The 17468-nt window shown below is 38.2% G+C and overlaps 3 protein-coding genes across 3 annotated transcripts; 2 read left to right on the forward strand and 1 right to left on the reverse strand.

Moving 5' to 3' along the window:
* The first annotated feature begins 205 nt into the window (after positions 1–205).
* LOC113742139 (receptor-like protein EIX2) lies at positions 206–3586 on the forward strand. Its single transcript, XM_027269864.2, has one exon. The coding sequence runs from the start codon at positions 389–391 to the stop codon at positions 3299–3301; it is 2913 nt and encodes a 970-aa protein (XP_027125665.2). The 5' UTR covers positions 206–388; the 3' UTR covers positions 3302–3586.
* A 356-nt stretch (positions 3587–3942) lies between these two features.
* LOC113741704 (serine protease SPPA, chloroplastic) lies at positions 3943–13308 on the forward strand. Its single transcript, XM_027269301.2, has 13 exons — positions 3943–4524; positions 4938–5121; positions 5209–5346; positions 5831–6001; positions 6102–6205; positions 6890–6957; positions 7400–7566; positions 8564–8633; positions 9276–9430; positions 10196–10301; positions 11979–12066; positions 12147–12290; positions 12777–13308. The coding sequence occupies exons 1-13, from the start codon at positions 4078–4080 to the stop codon at positions 13005–13007; spliced, it is 2073 nt and encodes a 690-aa protein (XP_027125102.1). The 5' UTR covers positions 3943–4077; the 3' UTR covers positions 13008–13308.
* A 174-nt stretch (positions 13309–13482) lies between these two features.
* Positions 13483–16411, reverse strand: LOC113741703 (putative pentatricopeptide repeat-containing protein At3g15130). The gene has a single exon (XM_027269300.2). It carries the CDS (start codon positions 16236–16238, stop codon positions 13791–13793), a length of 2448 nt encoding a protein of 815 aa, XP_027125101.1. The 5' UTR covers positions 16239–16411; the 3' UTR covers positions 13483–13790.
* Between the last annotated feature and the right edge of the window lie 1057 nt (positions 16412–17468).

Genomic DNA, 17468 nt, shown 5'->3' on the forward strand with positions numbered 1-17468 from the left:
GCCCCAAACCTCCCAAGGAATTGCGTATATGGTTTCATACGTTATGATTTCAGGTTGATCCTGGTTCTTAATGCTTGCGAGCGCAGGCAGATGCAGGTCTCAAGGTAAAAAGAAAAAAAAGGGTAAAATTTACCCCTTGAAAAATGCACTGCACCACAAATAAAAGAAAGCAGATCACAATATCAATAGAGCTTTGATGGGACAAACGTTCTTCATTCCACAGAGGCCCTCTTTAAAAAAAAAAAAATTCTGAAATTTGCATTGGGTGAAAATATTGTAACCATCTTCACTTCCATCTGAGCTAGGTTACCATTATAAATAGGAGGCCATGCCAATGAAATTACACGAGATTTTCGCATAATCCTTAGCTTCTTCCCTGACTGACAGCATGGCCAGTGACTCACTTCAATATTTTCTCTTTCTAGTACTCATATCTCAGGCTATAAACCCTTGGATTCAACAGGGTTTTTGCACTGAAAATTCGAGGGACAGATGCAATGAAATTGAGAGGAAATCAATGCTCCAATTTAAAGAAAGTCTCAGTGATCCTTCAGGGAGGCTGTCTTCTTGGACTGGAGAAAGCTGCTGTACATGGAAAGGAGTGACCTGTGACATCAAAACAGGACATGTTGTCAAGCTCAATCTCCGAAATCCCTTTCCACAAACCTTTGATCCAACTCCAGAAAGCTTTGATGGCAATGGAATGGTCTACGAACTAAGCGGTAAGGTCAGTCCTTCTTTAGTCAATTTGCAACATCTGAGTTATTTTGATCTAAGCATGAACAATTTCCAAGGGACTCAAATTCCGGGATTCCTTGGATCCCTCACAAGATTGAAATATCTCAATCTATCTGGTGCATCATTTGCTGGCAAAATTCCTTCAAGTATTGGAAACTTATCGGGATTACACTATCTCGATCTCAATTCTTACACTGATGAACCTGTTAAGAATGACATCCAATGGTTGTCTGGGCTTTCTTCTCTGAGGTATCTTGATTTGGGAGGCTTGGACCTTAGCCGGGCTTCATCTCATTGGCTTCCGACAATCAACATGCTTGCTTCTCTTTCAGAGTTGCATTTATCCCAGTGTCAACTCCTGAATCTTCCAAATTCTCTTCCATTTATCAATATCACATCCCTTTCTGCACTTGACTTATCCAGAAACAATTTCAACTCTACCATGCCAAACTGGTTGTTCAACCTAAGTTCCCTCACAGACCTTGATCTGTCCTCAAATTATGGCATCAGAGGTCAATTATCCAGGAATCTTGGAAACCTTTGCAAATTGAGAGCACTAAATCTCAATAGTAATAACATTTTTGGTACACTAACGGAAGTCATTGATGGCTTATCCGAGTGCACCAATAGTAGCATGGAGACATTGGACTTGACCTTCAATCAATTAAGTGGAAATATTCCCAATTCACTGGGCTTCCTCAAGAACCTGCGAAGTCTTCGACTTCGAAATAACTCATTCACAGGTTCAATTCCAGACACAATTGGAAACTTATCATCCTTGGAGCAACTATATCTCTCATTCAACCAAATGAGTGGGGCCATTCCTGAGAGCCTGGGAAAACTCGTGTCCTTAGTTTATTTGGACCTGCATGAGAACTCATGGGAAGGAGTCATAACAGAAGCCCATCTGATCAACATGTCCAGATTAACGGAGATATCAATTGGTAAACTTTCAGAAAATATTTCCGTGGTGTTTAACATTAGTCCTGACTGGATACCACCTTTCAAGCTCAAATTTGTCCAAATTCAGTCATGCCAACTCGGCCCGAAATTCCCAACTTGGTTGAAAAATCAAGATCAGCTGAAAAATCTAATAATTAACTTTGCAAGGATTTCAGATTCGATTCCAGAATGGTTCCTACGGCTGGGATTGCACTTGGATGAACTTGATCTAGCATACAACAACTTAAGCGGGATGCCACCAAATTCATTGCAATTCAACCTCGGATCAAATGTGGACTTGAGTTCCAACAGCTTCAAGGGGCCCCTCCCACTCTGGTCATCTAACCTGACTACTCTATATTTAAGGAATAACTCTTTCTCTGGACCAATTCCACGAGATATTGGTATGGTGCTCCCACTTCTGACAGACCTTGATATCTCCAGGAACTCACTAACTGGTGGCATTCCCTTGTCAATAGGTAACATGACAAGTTTGACAACCTTAGTCATCTCAAATAATAGGTTGTCTGGTGACATCCCAGACTTTTGGTCTAATATTCCAGATCTTTACATTTTGGACATGTCAAACAACAGCTTGACTGGTAGAATACCAACATCTATAGGCTCTCTTAGCTTCGTCAAGTTTTTGATACTTTCAGGGAACAATCTTTCAGGAAAACTACCTTCCAGCTTGAGAAATTGCACTTCTACTTTCAGTCTTGATCTTGGTGACAATCAATTATCAGGACGCCTTCCAGCCTGGATTGGGAAAGACATGCCGTCCCTTTTGATTCTTCGGTTGAGGAATAATTCCTTGACAGGAAACATTCCCTCTAGCATTTGTGCCTTGTCTTCTCTTCACATCCTAGACCTCTCTGAAAACAGACTGTCTGGGATCATTCCTACCTGTTTGGGAAATTTGAGTGGCTTCAAAGCTGGGTTAAAAACTGAAGATACGGAGCCATATGAAGGGCGCTTGCAGGTGGTTGCCAAAGGAAGAGTTCTCGTGTATCAATCCACACTTTACCTAGTAAACAGCATAGATCTCTCAAGCAACAAATTCAGAGGCAACATTCCTGCTGAACTCACAAGCCTGTTTAGATTGGGGACGTTGAACTTGTCAATGAATGGCTTAACTGGGCCAATCCCAGAAACCATTGGGAGATTGGAAAGGATTGAAACTCTTGACTTGTCAATGAACAAACTCACAGGGCGTATTCCACAAAGCATGGCTGCTTTAACTTTCTTGAATCACTTGAATTTGTCATCCAACAATTTGTCAGGTCGAATTCCGACAGGTAATCAGTTTCAGACCCTCACTGATCCATCAATCTACGAGGGTAACATTGCACTTTGCGGAGATCCACTACCAACCAAGTGCGAGAACAGTGGAACCAAACCTTACCCTGGTGGCAATGTTGACGAGGATGAGAATGAAGAAGATGATCTTGAAAAGTTGTGGTTCTTTCTTGTTGTGGGGCTGGGATACTTTCTTGGCTTCTGGGGTGTTTGTGCTAGTTTGATACTGAAGAAAAGCTGGGGAGATGCCTACTTCAACTTTCTTCTGGGATTAAAAGACAGGATTTTTTATCTTGCATTTGCCAAATGGAGGAAGGCTTGAACATTGAAATTGATTGCATGGAGAATATATGCCTGAATTGAAAGTACTACAAATGACCATGCATGGATATCAAGCAAGGAATAAGTTGTTTAATGATGCATATCTTTCTTTAAGTACTAAAGTAAGTGTAATAATTGTACCAATCAATCTAGATAGGTTTGCTTCATTTTTTCCCCCTAATCTTTATGTATATTACAAATTCAGTAGAATAAGTTTACTTTCTAGATAAAATACACAATACTCCTATTTTCAATAACTGAATCTGAGTAGCAAAATTAAATTCCAGTGAATTGTAAGCAAGAGTGATTTCCATATACAACTGCACCCCAAATTCAAGCATTTAGATATTACCTAAGAAAAAACAAAATAAAAAACCCATTAAACCAAACACCAATATTGGTACTCTACCTTTTTTTTATTATTTTTTTATAAATTTATGGCAGCATAACACTATATATATATTTTGTATATTCTTTTTCTATATTTTGTATATTATTTTGAAAATTTACAACCAAAAAAAAAAAAAAAACCAATATCAAATGGAAACACCAATCTATTAGGTTCATGGTTCATACTATTTCTTCTTCTTTTTTTTTAACCACTTTTACATAGGTATTCCAATATTTAAGAGATGAGAGCCTTCACTTATTATCAGTGACGTGGCACTAAACCAGCCACCGTCCTCCTCCGAGTGAGTATTTCATCACCACCGACCACCGTCTTCTCTTCCTTCTCACTCTTCACTCGACACCTAAAATTCGTTTTTTTGAGAAAAAATGTCCAAGTATCTTCTCCTTCATACTGCTCATCTGACCTCAATTCATCTGCGGGCCAGCGTTTCCTCCTTCTTATCCCCAAAAACGACGCCGTCGTCAGTGGTTAGCATCTCCACTTCTCGGCCTCTCTATGACTCTTTGGACTTACATAGAAGCTTCTCGATTAAAGCGTTCGACACTAAAAACGACAACCTACCGTCGTCCTCAGAGGAGGATAAAGCGGCTGATGCTAAAGTGAGGGCGGCGGAAGCTGAAATTGATGGTGAAAATGGAGATTTGAAAGGTAGTGGCAGTGAGTATAATGATGATAAGTATCCGAGTGGCGAGTTTCAGTTCCGCGAGTACGGCGCGTGGAAAAGCTTCGTCGTCAAATGTAAAATGCTCTTTGCCTTTCCTTGGGAGCGCGTACGTAAAGGCAGTGTTTTGACTATGAAATTGCGGGGACAGGTTTATAGTCTTTCTTTCTTTTTTCGAAATTTGTTCAAAAGTAGCATACGAATTGTTGGCTAATTATTCCGGAAAGTTTTAATCTTTTGCGATTTTGGTTTGACTATGTTAATGTTATTCTGATTCTTAGTTAGATGCTTTTATGCTGAATTATACTCAGAAGACGTACACCTTTTTTTTTGTTTGGGGGGGGAGGGGGGGTTGTTTAGAGAGATGGGGGGATTTTTTTTCAATTCTTTTTAGGCTTTAATTCTACATCTATGAAAGAGAATGTGGTCGGAAGGAATAGAATTTGGGTGGGAGATTGAGGATGGGAATGCAACTGCAAAATACTAATTTTTCTTGTGTGTTTGTTTCTCAACTAGATGCTTATAAGGTAATGGGGTTGAGAAGGTTTATTGTTTTTATGTCAGATAACTGATCAGCTAAAGAGGCGTTTCTCTTCAGGACTTTCAGTGCCTCAAATATGCGAGAACCTTATAAAAGCAGCTTATGATCCTCGTATCTCTGGTGTATATCTTCACATTGAGCCATTGAACTGTGGCTGGGGTAAAATTGAAGAAATTCGAAGGCATATTTTGGATTTTAAGAAATCAGGTTACAGTACTTATTATGTTCAACTTATTGGCTTGAACGAGGAAAAGCGTTTTTGAGTAAATGTTCATAAGCATGTGTTTGCTGCAGGCAAGTTTATTGTGGGTTATGCACCAGCATGTGGAGAGAAAGAGTATTATATTGGCTGTGCCTGTGAAGAGCTTTATGCTCCTCCAAGTGCTTACTTTGCATTGTTTGGCTTCGCAGTTCAAGCATCATTCCTGGGAGGTAACTGGATTGTCTTGTTTCCGATGTGTCTCCTTTTTAGTTGCGTAAAACTTTTGAACCAATGGTGATGGGGACAGATGAGTGCTTTTGACCATTGATCTGTGTAAGATTGTAATTTTTTTCCTAGTGAAAGATTGTGGGAGACAGATAACTTTATCAGAGGCCTCCTGCCCATATTTAATCTCTGCTCATAATAATAGATTGCAAATGCGGGTACCAATGTTGATGATGTTTCTGCCAAGTACAATGAACATTTCATTGTAATGCCCATGAGTTCATCATAATTCTGATAGATGTCTCAATCTTTGAGAATAAATCAGTTAGGACCTTGACTTTCTCGTGGCAAATGAGCTGCCACTTACTGTAAGGTTGTCAGTTCGCTGGGCAAAATGCATGTTTTTTTAGAGTAGGATTATCAAATCTGCAAACCTTTCTGCAAGCCTATTTTGACATGCTTTTCAGTCAACAAAAATTGACTTTTCAGGTGTCCTTGAGAACATTGGAATTGAGCCACAAGTGCAAAGGATTGGCAAATATAAAAGTGCTGGAGATCAACTCACTCGGAAAAATATATCTGAAGAAAACAGGGAGATGCTAACCAAATTGCTTGACAATATTTATATCCATTGGCTCGATAAAATCGCTGTTGCAAGAGGTAAATTTGATCTTAAATTTTCAGGCTGATGTTGGAATGGGAGACTTTCTTTTTTCTTTTTTTTTTTTTGAGTTAATTGCTCTTGGATTTTGTTGAAAAGGAAAGAAGCAAGAAGATTTACAAAACTTTATAGATGAAGGTGTATACCAAGTTGAAAGGTTGAAAGAAGAGGGCTTGATTACTGATATAAAGTATGATGATGAGGTAAAGTTGCTCCTTCTATTTGAGGAATCAATTTTCAGAATTATCCAAAAAAATTCTTGTCATTGCTGGTTTGCAAAGCCGGTCTTTAGAAGTCATACTTCTACTAGTTAAACGTGTTTCAAGGATCAAGACAATATAGATTGAAAAGAACACGAACTTGCAAGGAAATTATTATTTATACTAGTTGGGATGAAAATAACTGCATGTTTAGATAATCCGACCCATTAGCTACTAATACAAATATCAGTATCTGCCTGAGTCGGTGTTCAATTGATATTGTGTCATTCTTGTATTGCTCCAGTATTTAGCTAACTGGAGAATGGAGTTTTCATACAATTTCATTTCTTGTTCAACCAATTCTACTTTGGACAAGATCAATCTGGCCCTAATGACAGTCTTGTCCATCTGATTTCTACTCTGGCATCAAGATGGAGTCTGATACTAATCTCGATGATACACAAATGGGTGTAAACCTGTTGGGCACTCGATCCTGGTTAAAGTCATATCTTGACTGGCAATTGCTTATCCTGTTTACCCTGTTAATAGTAGTGTAATGTACTTACACCAGGTTAATTGATTTGTCTTGTATAGCTGTGTTATTGGCTTGTAGATGTATCAAATAAGCCTCTACATGACTTTTTTGATTGTTGGGCTCTCCTGATGGCTTAGCTGTACCATCTACAGGTCAGGGCAATGTTGAAGGAGCGCTTGAAACTTCCAAAGGATAAAAGTCTTCCCATGGTTGATTACAGGTGACTTTTCCTGAGCTTTTTCCCATCAATCAGTCATCAACAATTTTCTTATCGCTTCCAGCTTCAGAACATGGTGTCCATGCTACTATGTCATGCTTTGCTCCAAGAATGTCATTTCAGATGTGTCATCCAACTTGCGTATTCAACTGTTTGCAGCATCAGGCATTGCCAACTCTGAAATCTTATGTTCTGACTCTGAAAGCCATATTACTCATCCTGTCTAGTTCAGCATCTGGATAATTTTGTGAAAATAAAACTTTAGTAAATTGCAAGAATGTAATATTTTTCTGAACTATCCATACCTACTACAAGTTGCTGATAATGTCTCTTTTTTATTTTTTATATAGGTTGAAAGGTTTGCTAAAGCTTGCATCTTGTCCTTCTGGTTTTATTCGTTTGTGTTTGTTATTATGACCGATAATTTGACCTCCTGATTATACAGAAAATACTCAGGAGTTAGGAGATGGACGCTTGGTTTAACAGGTTATAAAGACCAGATAGCTGTAATTAGAGCCTCCGGAAGCATTAGTCGTGCACGTGGTCCTTTTAGTACACGTGGTACGGGAATTATTGCTGAGGATATTATTGAGAAGATTCAAACCGTAAGAGGTACTTTTCACGTAATTATGTTTTCTGGAGGGTTAATCTTTTGTGATTTGAAATTGAAGGGCTTGTACGTTGTAATGGTTTACAAAATGGTTTATCTGAAAAAGTGTCTGACATTCTTATGATCTCAGGACTTGAGAATGTTAGTTTCCAGTTATTTGGATGAGTAACTTATCTTGGAGTTACTGATGTATGCCATGGAAATAAAAAAAAAAAAGGGCAAATCATTAGCCAATATTTGGGTAAAGTATAAATGAAAACTGTCTTGCAATATCCATGATTCCATAGGAATCAAGTAAACTTGTCACTTAATTTAACCATTATCATTCATTCCTCTTCAAGTGTTAGTTTTCACCTGGACTCATCAATGATGCTCTTTATCTGCAAAATTCAACATGCTATCATTCCTTTCAGTCCTGGAGTTGTTGCCCGGTCTCTTTTGTTCAGTGCTTTTCCAGTTTGTGACCCTGAAAATGGATGAATTCGTATCTTTTCACCTTACATCATCCTTTCTTTTCTAATTACCTTTATAATTTTTTCAACCTCTGCTTACAGTCACTGTATTGTCCTTCTGTTATTCCTTCCTGCTTTCTACGAGTGCAACTGATGATTGCAGGGAGTCAGGTAATGGGCTTGAGATTGTGGGGTTTGGATGAGTTGATATCATTGATCCTAACAACCTGTTCATGTTGGTAAATGAGCTATAAAATATAATTCTTCTTGGTGGTGATAAATGGTTGTTACTGTGGATGATATTTTAATTAAGAGCTGTTTTGGAACTTGGAGCCTTGATCCCGTTCTTCAAGTATAATCATATTGGATAAAAGTAAGATTAGTCCTATAGATGGACCATATTTGTAGCTGTTCACCAGAATTAATAAGAAATTTGATGAGCTACAGAAGGCCTTGTACATTGTAAGAGTGTTGGTTTCGATGTTCTTGTTCTGTTTGAAATATTTACCCTCTTGCTCTTTCTGTTAATGTTATCATAGTTCTGCAGAGTCGAAAAGGTACAAGGCTGTTATCATCCGCATTGATAGTCCAGGAGGTGATGCTCTCGCATCTGATTTGTAAGTCATTCTTTTTAACCAGATTCCTTCTTACAATTTTCAATTTTCAAGTCATGCAATAATGGAATGTATTCTTAGCTCTGTACTGTGTGATTTATGGCAAAAAGTAGGCACTCATAGAAGTGAATACAAAATTTAAGGGAAACATAAAACAAAAACCTGCTGCAGACCAGCCTGATGAAGCAGTGAGATCTACCTTGGGCATCATTATGCTTTTCAAGGACTGAGATAGAAGCCCTGATATTGCATAAAATCTTTTCAACATATCTGTGAAACTATTTTCGTATTTTACGGTCTTTGAGTCTCAGTTGTGATCACTGTAAGTGCTTACTTCAAATATTCACTGAGGACGAGCTATATCTGGCAAATGTAAAGATAGGTTAGAAACCATAGATCCTTCTCATTTTTGTTGTTTCGCTTAAAATCTTAGTTCACCCATTAAGGTTTACGTTTCTGAGGTCTGTGCTCCAAAAATATTATACCCAAACAGTTAGCATTATGCTTACGATAATGAAATGCACATGCTCTGCTCTTGGCAACAATATCTGCAGTGTTTTTGGGAAAATAAATGCGACAAGCTGATAGCTTATTTCCCAAACTCTGATGAATGGTTCCGTGATCCGTAAAGATTGTGTCCTACAGAATGTGGAGAGAAATCAGACTCTTGGCCGACTCTAAGCCTGTTGTTGCATCAATGGCTGATGTGGCAGCTAGTGGAGGATATTATATGGCAATGGGAACTGGAATTATAGTTGCAGAAAATCTAACATTGACTGGTTCAATTGGAGTTGTGACAGGTAATTATGGAAACTCCAAGTGATAATTTTCTTAAATTATATCTGTTCTTTGTTATGTGATTTATATGTCATTTGTTGTTTAAGACCTTTTCAGTAGCTATGGTGATGAATTTTGTATGAGCAGAAACCAACTGGAGAAAAGAGATAATGATTCCATAAGAAATGCATGTAGCATTTTAAATGTGTCGCCTGGCTAGAAATAACCACATAGTCCCAATGGCGCTCTGCTATTGTCTATGGGAAGAGCAGTTGATAGGGCCCAAGTCAGGAGTCATTACTGCATTACTGCATGCAATTGCTGTCATTCTCACCTTAGACAAGTTTAGAATGCAGGATTAGCCACTTGTAATGTCATAAATCAGATATAGGTGGGAATGCTATCTAATTTGATAATCAACTGCAGGAATGAGGTCACCTGCGTAATTAGATGTACCTAATTGTGATTTAGCTAGCAAAAGTACTTGTCTACCAGGTCTTTTCTTTCCTGTTCTACTGACACGGTATTAGTGGAAATTTATTTTGTGTTTTCCACTGCTTTGTTATGGCGAGCTCTGATAGCTTCGGATATTATTTCTCACAGTTCGATTTTTTCTGCCTTTATTTGAATGCCTTTTCTTTTTCTCGTACAGTTGTTGTAAATAGATGAGTAGTGTTCGTTGTTTAAATTAAGCACCTTTGACCCAAGCCGAGCTTTCCACTGGAGATTGCACAAAATGTATTCATGCACTATTGGCAGATTTTGTCAGAGTAACTGTTTTGGTGCAGGAAAGTTCAATCTGGGAAAATTATATGAAAAGATTGGCTTTAACAAGGAGATAATATCAAGGGGGAGATATGCTGAGCTCACTGCTGCAGAACAACGGCCATTTAGGTTAGTTTTTGTTCTGCTGTTTGGAGAATTTCTATACGTTAATTAAAATGGACAGCATTCCCTTCGTCATTTACAAGACAAATTTATGAAAACGTAATGGATTAAGGGTCCGTTTGTTTCGGGTGAAAATATTTTCCTAATTTCCCGTGTTTGGTTGCACAAAAGCTACTGAAAACATTTTCCTATGTAAAATATTTTCACTCATCTTATGGAAAACAACTTCCCTTCCCAACTTCCTGAAGTTGTTTTCCGAAATGCATGCATCTTGCCTGTAGTATGTTCCAAACTTACTGAAATCATCTTGCAGTATGTTCTTTTTTTTTTTTTTAGTGCAAACAGGAAGACTTGAACCCAAGACCTCTTCCTTACACTCCCTCCCCCGTACCACCCAACCCTCCCCCTAGTATATTCAAAATAAAAAAAAACCTCATCCTGCTCATCCTATGCTAGTAATTAATTATGTATAATAGGGACATTCTTTTCTAGAGAAACTTTCAGGAGTGAGAGTGCAAGATAAATGTCACAATAAGCATTGCATGTGATTGATATTTGACATTAAATGGCCAGCAATTTATTTATTTGCTTAAGGAGATATTTTTTATTCATATATACCTTTCTCCAAGATTTTTTAAAGTTAAACAATGAGATAAATTTTCTTATTTTGCATGGGAAGAAGTATGTAGTTATAATGTGTAGAAAGTAAAGATAGAGATAAAAGTGAAAATATTTCAAAAGTTAAACAAACACCAGAAAAATGAAGTAAGAAAATATTTTCAATAAGCTAACCAAACACCTGAAAATGATGAAAGGGAAATGATTTTCATGGAAAATTACTTCCACGGAAAATGTTTTTCCAAGGAAAACATTTTACTTCCAACCAAACAGACCCTAAGGGAAAAAACAGGTGTTACAATATAGATGCTTCTTTTCTAGCCCAAGTAATTCACTTCCTCAACAAGAATATTTTATGTGCCACATATGCCAATGTTGCCTATTATCAGATATTAGACGGTAAAACTGGAGCAATGGATTCTGCCTGATCTTCCAGTGAGGCACGTTTATGAGGCCAAACCATTCTTATGTGCAGATTTATTAGCTTCATGTTTGTCATTTCATTTACCCTTGATATCCATTTTTGGGGTAGCAGTCTGCAGACAGGCTTAAGTTTGTGCGCAGGCATACGGAAAAAGGGTTAATTTCTGTCTTGTCTTGCATCTCCTTCTGCACCCCTTAACTGCCATTCTTTTTGCATTTTTATCCATATACTCCATTTGGGGAAAAAAGAAAGGAATGCTAAAGAAACTACCTGTAAATGCTGGGAATGAAAACCTAAAATGTAAACTTGATCTAAGCTTTTGCATGATTGAACAACAGAATTGAGCTTGATTGCAGTTGATCTGAAACTACATGCCCTAGGCTTTTTGATTGCTGTTTTAGTCCATCTAAATGTTAAGTGAATGATATATTTCTTTTGCACTTCAACCTCCATGCACAATGTTGGAAAAAAATGGAAAGCAAAGGTAATTACACTTGTGAATGTCCGTGATTATAATCCTCCTCTTTGCTTCATTGTGTTTGATCGCAGAGAAATTTATTAGAAGTTCTTATCTCTTTGATGCTGTATTTGCATCCAACATTGTGGTAATTGGCACTAATTGAATTTGATCATATGTGCAGACCTGATGAGGCAGAACTCTTTGCTAAGTCTGCCCAGAATGCATATAAGCAGTTTCGGGACAAGGCTGCCTTCTCAAGATCAATGCATGTATGGTACACTAAGTTATGCATCTTTGGCTTATGTTAAACTGGAAATCATCTTCGTGAAGTTCCAGGTATATGTGGTAGGTTGATAAAATGGAGGAGGTTGCACAAGGTAGGGTGTGGACTGGCAATGATGCTGCTTCACGAGGTTTGATTGATGCAATTGGTGGGCTTTCTCGAGCTGTTGCTATAGCCAAACAAAAGGCAAATATACCTCAGGATCAGGAGGTATTTCTAGTTGTACTTATTACTTTGAGATATTCTGGGGTTCTACCATTGAGTAAATTTAATAATCCCTCTGGAATGTTGATATGATTGTCATATATTGGTGTAGATGACATTAGGGAAGAGGTTAAGAATTAAGTTTGCTCAATAAAAACTTTTCCCCAAGAAAAAATAAAAAACGAGGAAAAAAAATAGCCGTAGTACGAGTTAGGATACTAAGATATATGTGTTAGATAAACCAGAGAAGCATTACATAAGGAAAACGTGATTTGGGTACTGGATCTGTGTTTAGTCATCATGGTTGAGCATTTCTGTTCTGTCTGCAAAGTGTGATGCTAAATAATCGTGCTTGAAGTTTTCTCTTCTGTCTGCGAAGTTTGTTTACATGATTACGTTACAAATCTGCAATCAGTTTGATGAGATGGGCTTCACTTTTCTGTAATGTTAATTTTTTCTGTTCTTTCTAAAGGATTGACCATTCATGTTCAGGTTACACTTGTTGAGCTGGTCAAACCATCACCATCGCTGCCAGAGATTTTAACTGGCATAGGAAACTCTCTTGTCGGAGCAGACAGAATTTTGAAACAACTATTGGATGAATTGGCAGTTTCTGATGGAATTCAAGCGCGCATGGACGGGATTATGTTTCAAAAGTTGGAAGGGGCTGATTATTCCAGTCCTATATTGACAATGCTGAAAGATTACCTGGGTTCATTTTGACTTTAATGTATAATTGGTCGCTTCCAAATGTTTCATCCTGCTTACGCTTCTGTCCATCGGGAGAATATATTCCTAGATGGGCGTTGAGACATATTCTTGTACAAAAAGATCTCTACACCGTGTACACGAACACAAATTGAAAAATGAGGGTAGAAAGAAAACCAATTTCTGCCCTCGTCATTTTCTGTCTCCATTTCCATATTGATTCCCCAGACGTTAAATGTACACAATATAGGCTGGTCTGTATGTTATGGGGCGACATTTATACTCTTTGGTATGAGAAGTTGACTTCGTTGCCAAATTGTATTTTTGTGTGCTTAAGGGTACAAGAATTTAACCTTTTCCCTTTTGGATAAACATGAAAACTTTGTTGTTACTGACTGGTATGTTTTTAAACAGTAGCAAGCAGCCACACGTTATCTTGGTCCTAAGAACTAAATAGTAACCTCCACAGGAACATCTACCGTCTCTAAAATGATGAAAGCAATTTGTATCTCGTAAAATAATAAAGCAATCTGCATGTCCACAAAGATCTCTGGACCGTGTATGCGAGTACAAGTTGACAAATAAGGGTTGAAAGGAAACTAATTTCTGCTCTCTTCGTTCTCTTTATCCTATACCTTCTTGATTTCCCAGAAGTTAATGTACGCAATATAAGCTGGTCTATGCATCATTCATGGGGCGACATTCATCCTTTTCGGTACAAGAAGCTCGCCTCATTGCTAAATTGTGTTTTGTGTGCTCATGGATTACAAGAATTTCACCTAAACCTGGTCTAAAAAACTAATAATAATCTCGACAAGAACATGTCCCGTCTCTAAAGTGATGAAAGCAATTTGAATCTCGTAAAATGATATGACGGCAGAACATTTTCGATATGAATTTCATAGCAGTGTGGCAGTCACCACAGACCCTAAGATTCTTGTATATCCTAATGGGTGCTCCTTGTGGCACATATAGAAGGCCAAATGCAACGGCCAACTTCTCACTATGGTAGGCAAGACCTTGTTCCTTACCCTCGTCGTTGATGTCATGAAGTGCACAATTCACGTCTGGTACATATCCAGCTTTCTTGATTAAACCCATGACTTCACTAGTTTTCGAGTAGATCTGATCGGACTTTGGATGGCTTCTATCTTCAGACATAAACCTGTGCACCTTACCATTCATTTCGAGCCAACTATACCCTGGCTCCTTGCTTATGCACTTTGATTTCATCAGTTTCCTCACTGCTGCAGCATCTTCCCACTTGCCAGCTTTAGAGTACATATTAGACAGCATAACATAAGGGACAGCATCTTGTGGCGTCAATTTAAACAGGACCGAAGCTGCCTTCTTTGCCAGGTCTATATTCCCATGTTTCCTACATGCAGCAAGGAAAACTTTCCAAACAGTCACATCAGGCTCCACAGCCATTTCATCGAGCAACTTTTCAGCTTCGAGCAGTTTTCCTGCACGTCCCAGAAGGTCAACCATACATGCATAGTGATCAGGACCAGGCCTTATTCCATGAACATTTATCATGGATTCAAAATATCTACATCCCTCATCAACAAGCCCAGCATGGCTGCAAGCAAACAGTAAGCCTATAAAAGTAATGAAGTCTGGTTTTATGCCACTGAGTATCATTTGGTCATACAACCCGAGAGACTCCTTTCCTTTACCATTCTGAGCATAACCAACTATAAGAGCAGTCCAAGTAATCACATTCCTGTTAGCCATTGACTTGAAAACTCTGTTGGCCTCTTCTAAGCAACCACAATTTGCATACATTGTCACAAGAGAGTTGTCAACCGATAAGGATGACTGAAGTCCAGATTTCATGAAATTTGCATGAACTTGTTGTCCAAACTCTAGCAAAGCCAACTCTGCACAGGAACTCAAGATGCTAGAAGTGATAACTTGGTCGGGTTCAACACCAGAATTTCTCATCTTGCAGAACAATTTCAGAGCTTCTTCATGGGAGCCATTATGAGCACAACCAGTAACAGCAGAGGTCCAAGAGATCACATCCCTGTCCAGTATAGTGTTAAACACCTTAAATGCGTAACTTAAATCTCCCTGTTTTGCATACATATCCACAAGGGCATTGCCAATGAGATTATAGCCTTGAAAGCCAGTCTTGATCACTCGACAATGAACGGATTGTCCTATTTTCACATCCTTTTTGGAAGTAAGACAGTTCAAGACAGATGGGTAAGTGAAGTCATCAACTCCGATATCCCTCTCATGCATCACCTTAAATAATGACAATGCTTCCTCTTCATACCCATTTTTCACATACCCAAGTATCAATGAATTCCAAGAAACCGCATGATCAGCTTCCATTGACTCCAATGCCTTCCTAGCACTATGCAAGTCCCCACATTTAGCATACATGTCAATTAATGCACTCTGAACAAAGACGTTTGCTTCTAAGCCTTCACGAACAATGCAGCAATGCACCTGTACCCCAAACCTAACATCAGAAACAGCAGCACACGCTGTCAAAACTCCGGGAAAGGTATATTGATTTGCCTCAACCCCCTCCACCTTCATGCCTCTGAAACAATGAATTGTTTTGTGTGCATCACCATTCAGCGAATAGCCATTAATCATAGCGGTCCAAGTAACATGATTTCTTCCGCTAGGCATCTCTTCAAATAGCAACTCAGCCTCCGTCACACACAAGCACTTTGCATACATATCAATAAGGCCAGTGATTACAAATACATTTGTGTCAAAATTGGTCTTAGTGGCATATCCATGGACCTGTTTGCCTTTCAAAAGCAAACCCTTTACAGAACACACCCTTAGAACACTGCCTAACGTGTACTGACTCGGCTTATGGCCCTCCAATTGCATCTCCCGGAACAACTGAAAACCTTCAGTTTCATACCCATATTTGCAATACCCAGAAATGAGGGACGACCAGGTGATTGAACTCTTATTTGGGGCATCATCAAACACTTTCTTTGCTTCAGTTAACCTCCCTGAATCAGCATACCCAGAAACCATAGTGTTCCAAGTGAACTCATCTCTCTGGGGAATTTTCTCAAATAGTTTCCGTGCTTCATCTATTCGGCCTGATCCCACCAGCTCATTCAAAGATCTATTGATGCCAAGCAATGAAGATTTAGTGCTTGCCAAGCTCGCAATGCTGCAAGCTTTAAGACTCAAATCGAAGCACCAATCTGGATAAGAAGAAGGCTTTGTTAATAAACTATTGTGCCGCGAGTATAATTTGTGCATGAGCACAGGCTTTTCTTTCTGCAACCTCAGGCAGAAAAAATCGTTATTCGCTCGTCAGTTTAAGTGAAAGGCGTGAAACTAATCTCTAACTTGTCCTAACGACTTCAACTTACGTTGCAATGTCAATATGTTGGGAAATTGGTCAGTGAAGAAGCTTAACGCCCCGAATAGCTCACTGCGTCTAGCAAGTCGAGTTCGAGTATTCAATTTAAATTTAAAATTTTTAATATATTATTATTATGAAATTATCTTTGTATTCAAAAGAATGATTGAATTTATAAAATGTTTCAGGTCATACAATATTTTTTGAAGGCGATAATGTCTTTTCACTAAAAAATTATCAAGAAAAATGAAATTTTCAAATATTTTTTACTTGAACTTGATCGGGCTCGTATTGACTCGAATCCCATGCGAGTCGAGTTCGAGTTTTATGAGTAATGCATCGAGTTTGAACTTGAGTTCCAGTAATACTCCTCGTTTGAGATTGAGTATCCTTTTTGCAGATTGAGTATAATAATACTCGAGCTCAATTTAACTCGACTACATCCCTAATTGTTACATTATGTCTTTATAATTAGAATTAGTTTTTAAAAAGAAAACAACCATGACATATATAAATATTTAGTTTTATTAAAAAATATATATATATATAATTTTCACGAAATTAAAAATCACGATGGAGCTAGCAGGAAATTAGCTTGGGCCTTGGGTTAGACAGGAGAAAAGATGGCTAGGAATTCCCCAAAAAAAAAAAAAAAAATCCCCCAAAAATTCTGCAGCGCTTGCATACAGCCTCAATTTAATAATACTAACTTCTATGTCATCTATATAATGGAGTATCCATTGAGAGAAAGTTCATATTTCCACCGATATTCGTTGACAGTTAGAGTTATATAAACAATCGAAGTTGGCCACTTAATAATGATTAAATGATCATTAACTATATTAAATTTAAAGTTTGGACAGTCCAAATCTGTACTCCACAACTCTCTCAACTTCTTTTAGTCACCATCATTATTTTGTTCCCACGTTTTGGTTGTTTATAATTTGCTGCAGACCGAAATAACCTTAAAAATTCTTTGACAAGTCAATGCATAGCTCCTTGTGCCAAATTAATGGTTCTGCAGAAAACTAGTTGAAACCTATGTTTTCAGAACCGGACCGGATATCGACTCGATTGAACTCAGGGGTCAGGGGTTAATGGGTTCAACCGAATTCGATAAGGGTTGA

Source organism: Coffea arabica, chromosome 4e, assembly GCF_036785885.1.
Source record: "Coffea arabica cultivar ET-39 chromosome 4e, Coffea Arabica ET-39 HiFi, whole genome shotgun sequence".
NCBI classification, from domain to species: domain Eukaryota; kingdom Viridiplantae; phylum Streptophyta; class Magnoliopsida; order Gentianales; family Rubiaceae; genus Coffea; species Coffea arabica.

What these genes read in the sequence shown, in the direction of transcription:
- LOC113742139 (XM_027269864.2), top strand. Translation starts at nt 389, where the DNA reads ATGGCCAGTGACTCACTTCAATATTTTCTCTTTCTAGTACTCATATCT.
- LOC113741704 (XM_027269301.2), top strand. Translation starts at nt 4,078, where the DNA reads ATGTCCAAGTATCTTCTCCTTCATACTGCTCATCTGACCTCAATTCAT. An exon ending in CTATGAAATTGCGGGGACAG is followed by an intron (nt 4,525 to 4,937) that starts GTTTATAGTCTT and finishes TTTTTATGTCAG; the next exon opens with ATAACTGATCAGCTAAAGAG. An exon ending in CCTTCTCAAGATCAATGCAT is followed by an intron (nt 12,067 to 12,146) that starts GTATGGTACACT and finishes TATATGTGGTAG; the next exon opens with GTTGATAAAATGGAGGAGGT.
- LOC113741703 (XM_027269300.2), bottom strand. Translation starts at nt 16,238, where the DNA reads ATGCACAAATTATACTCGCGGCACAATAGTTTATTAACAAAGCCTTCT.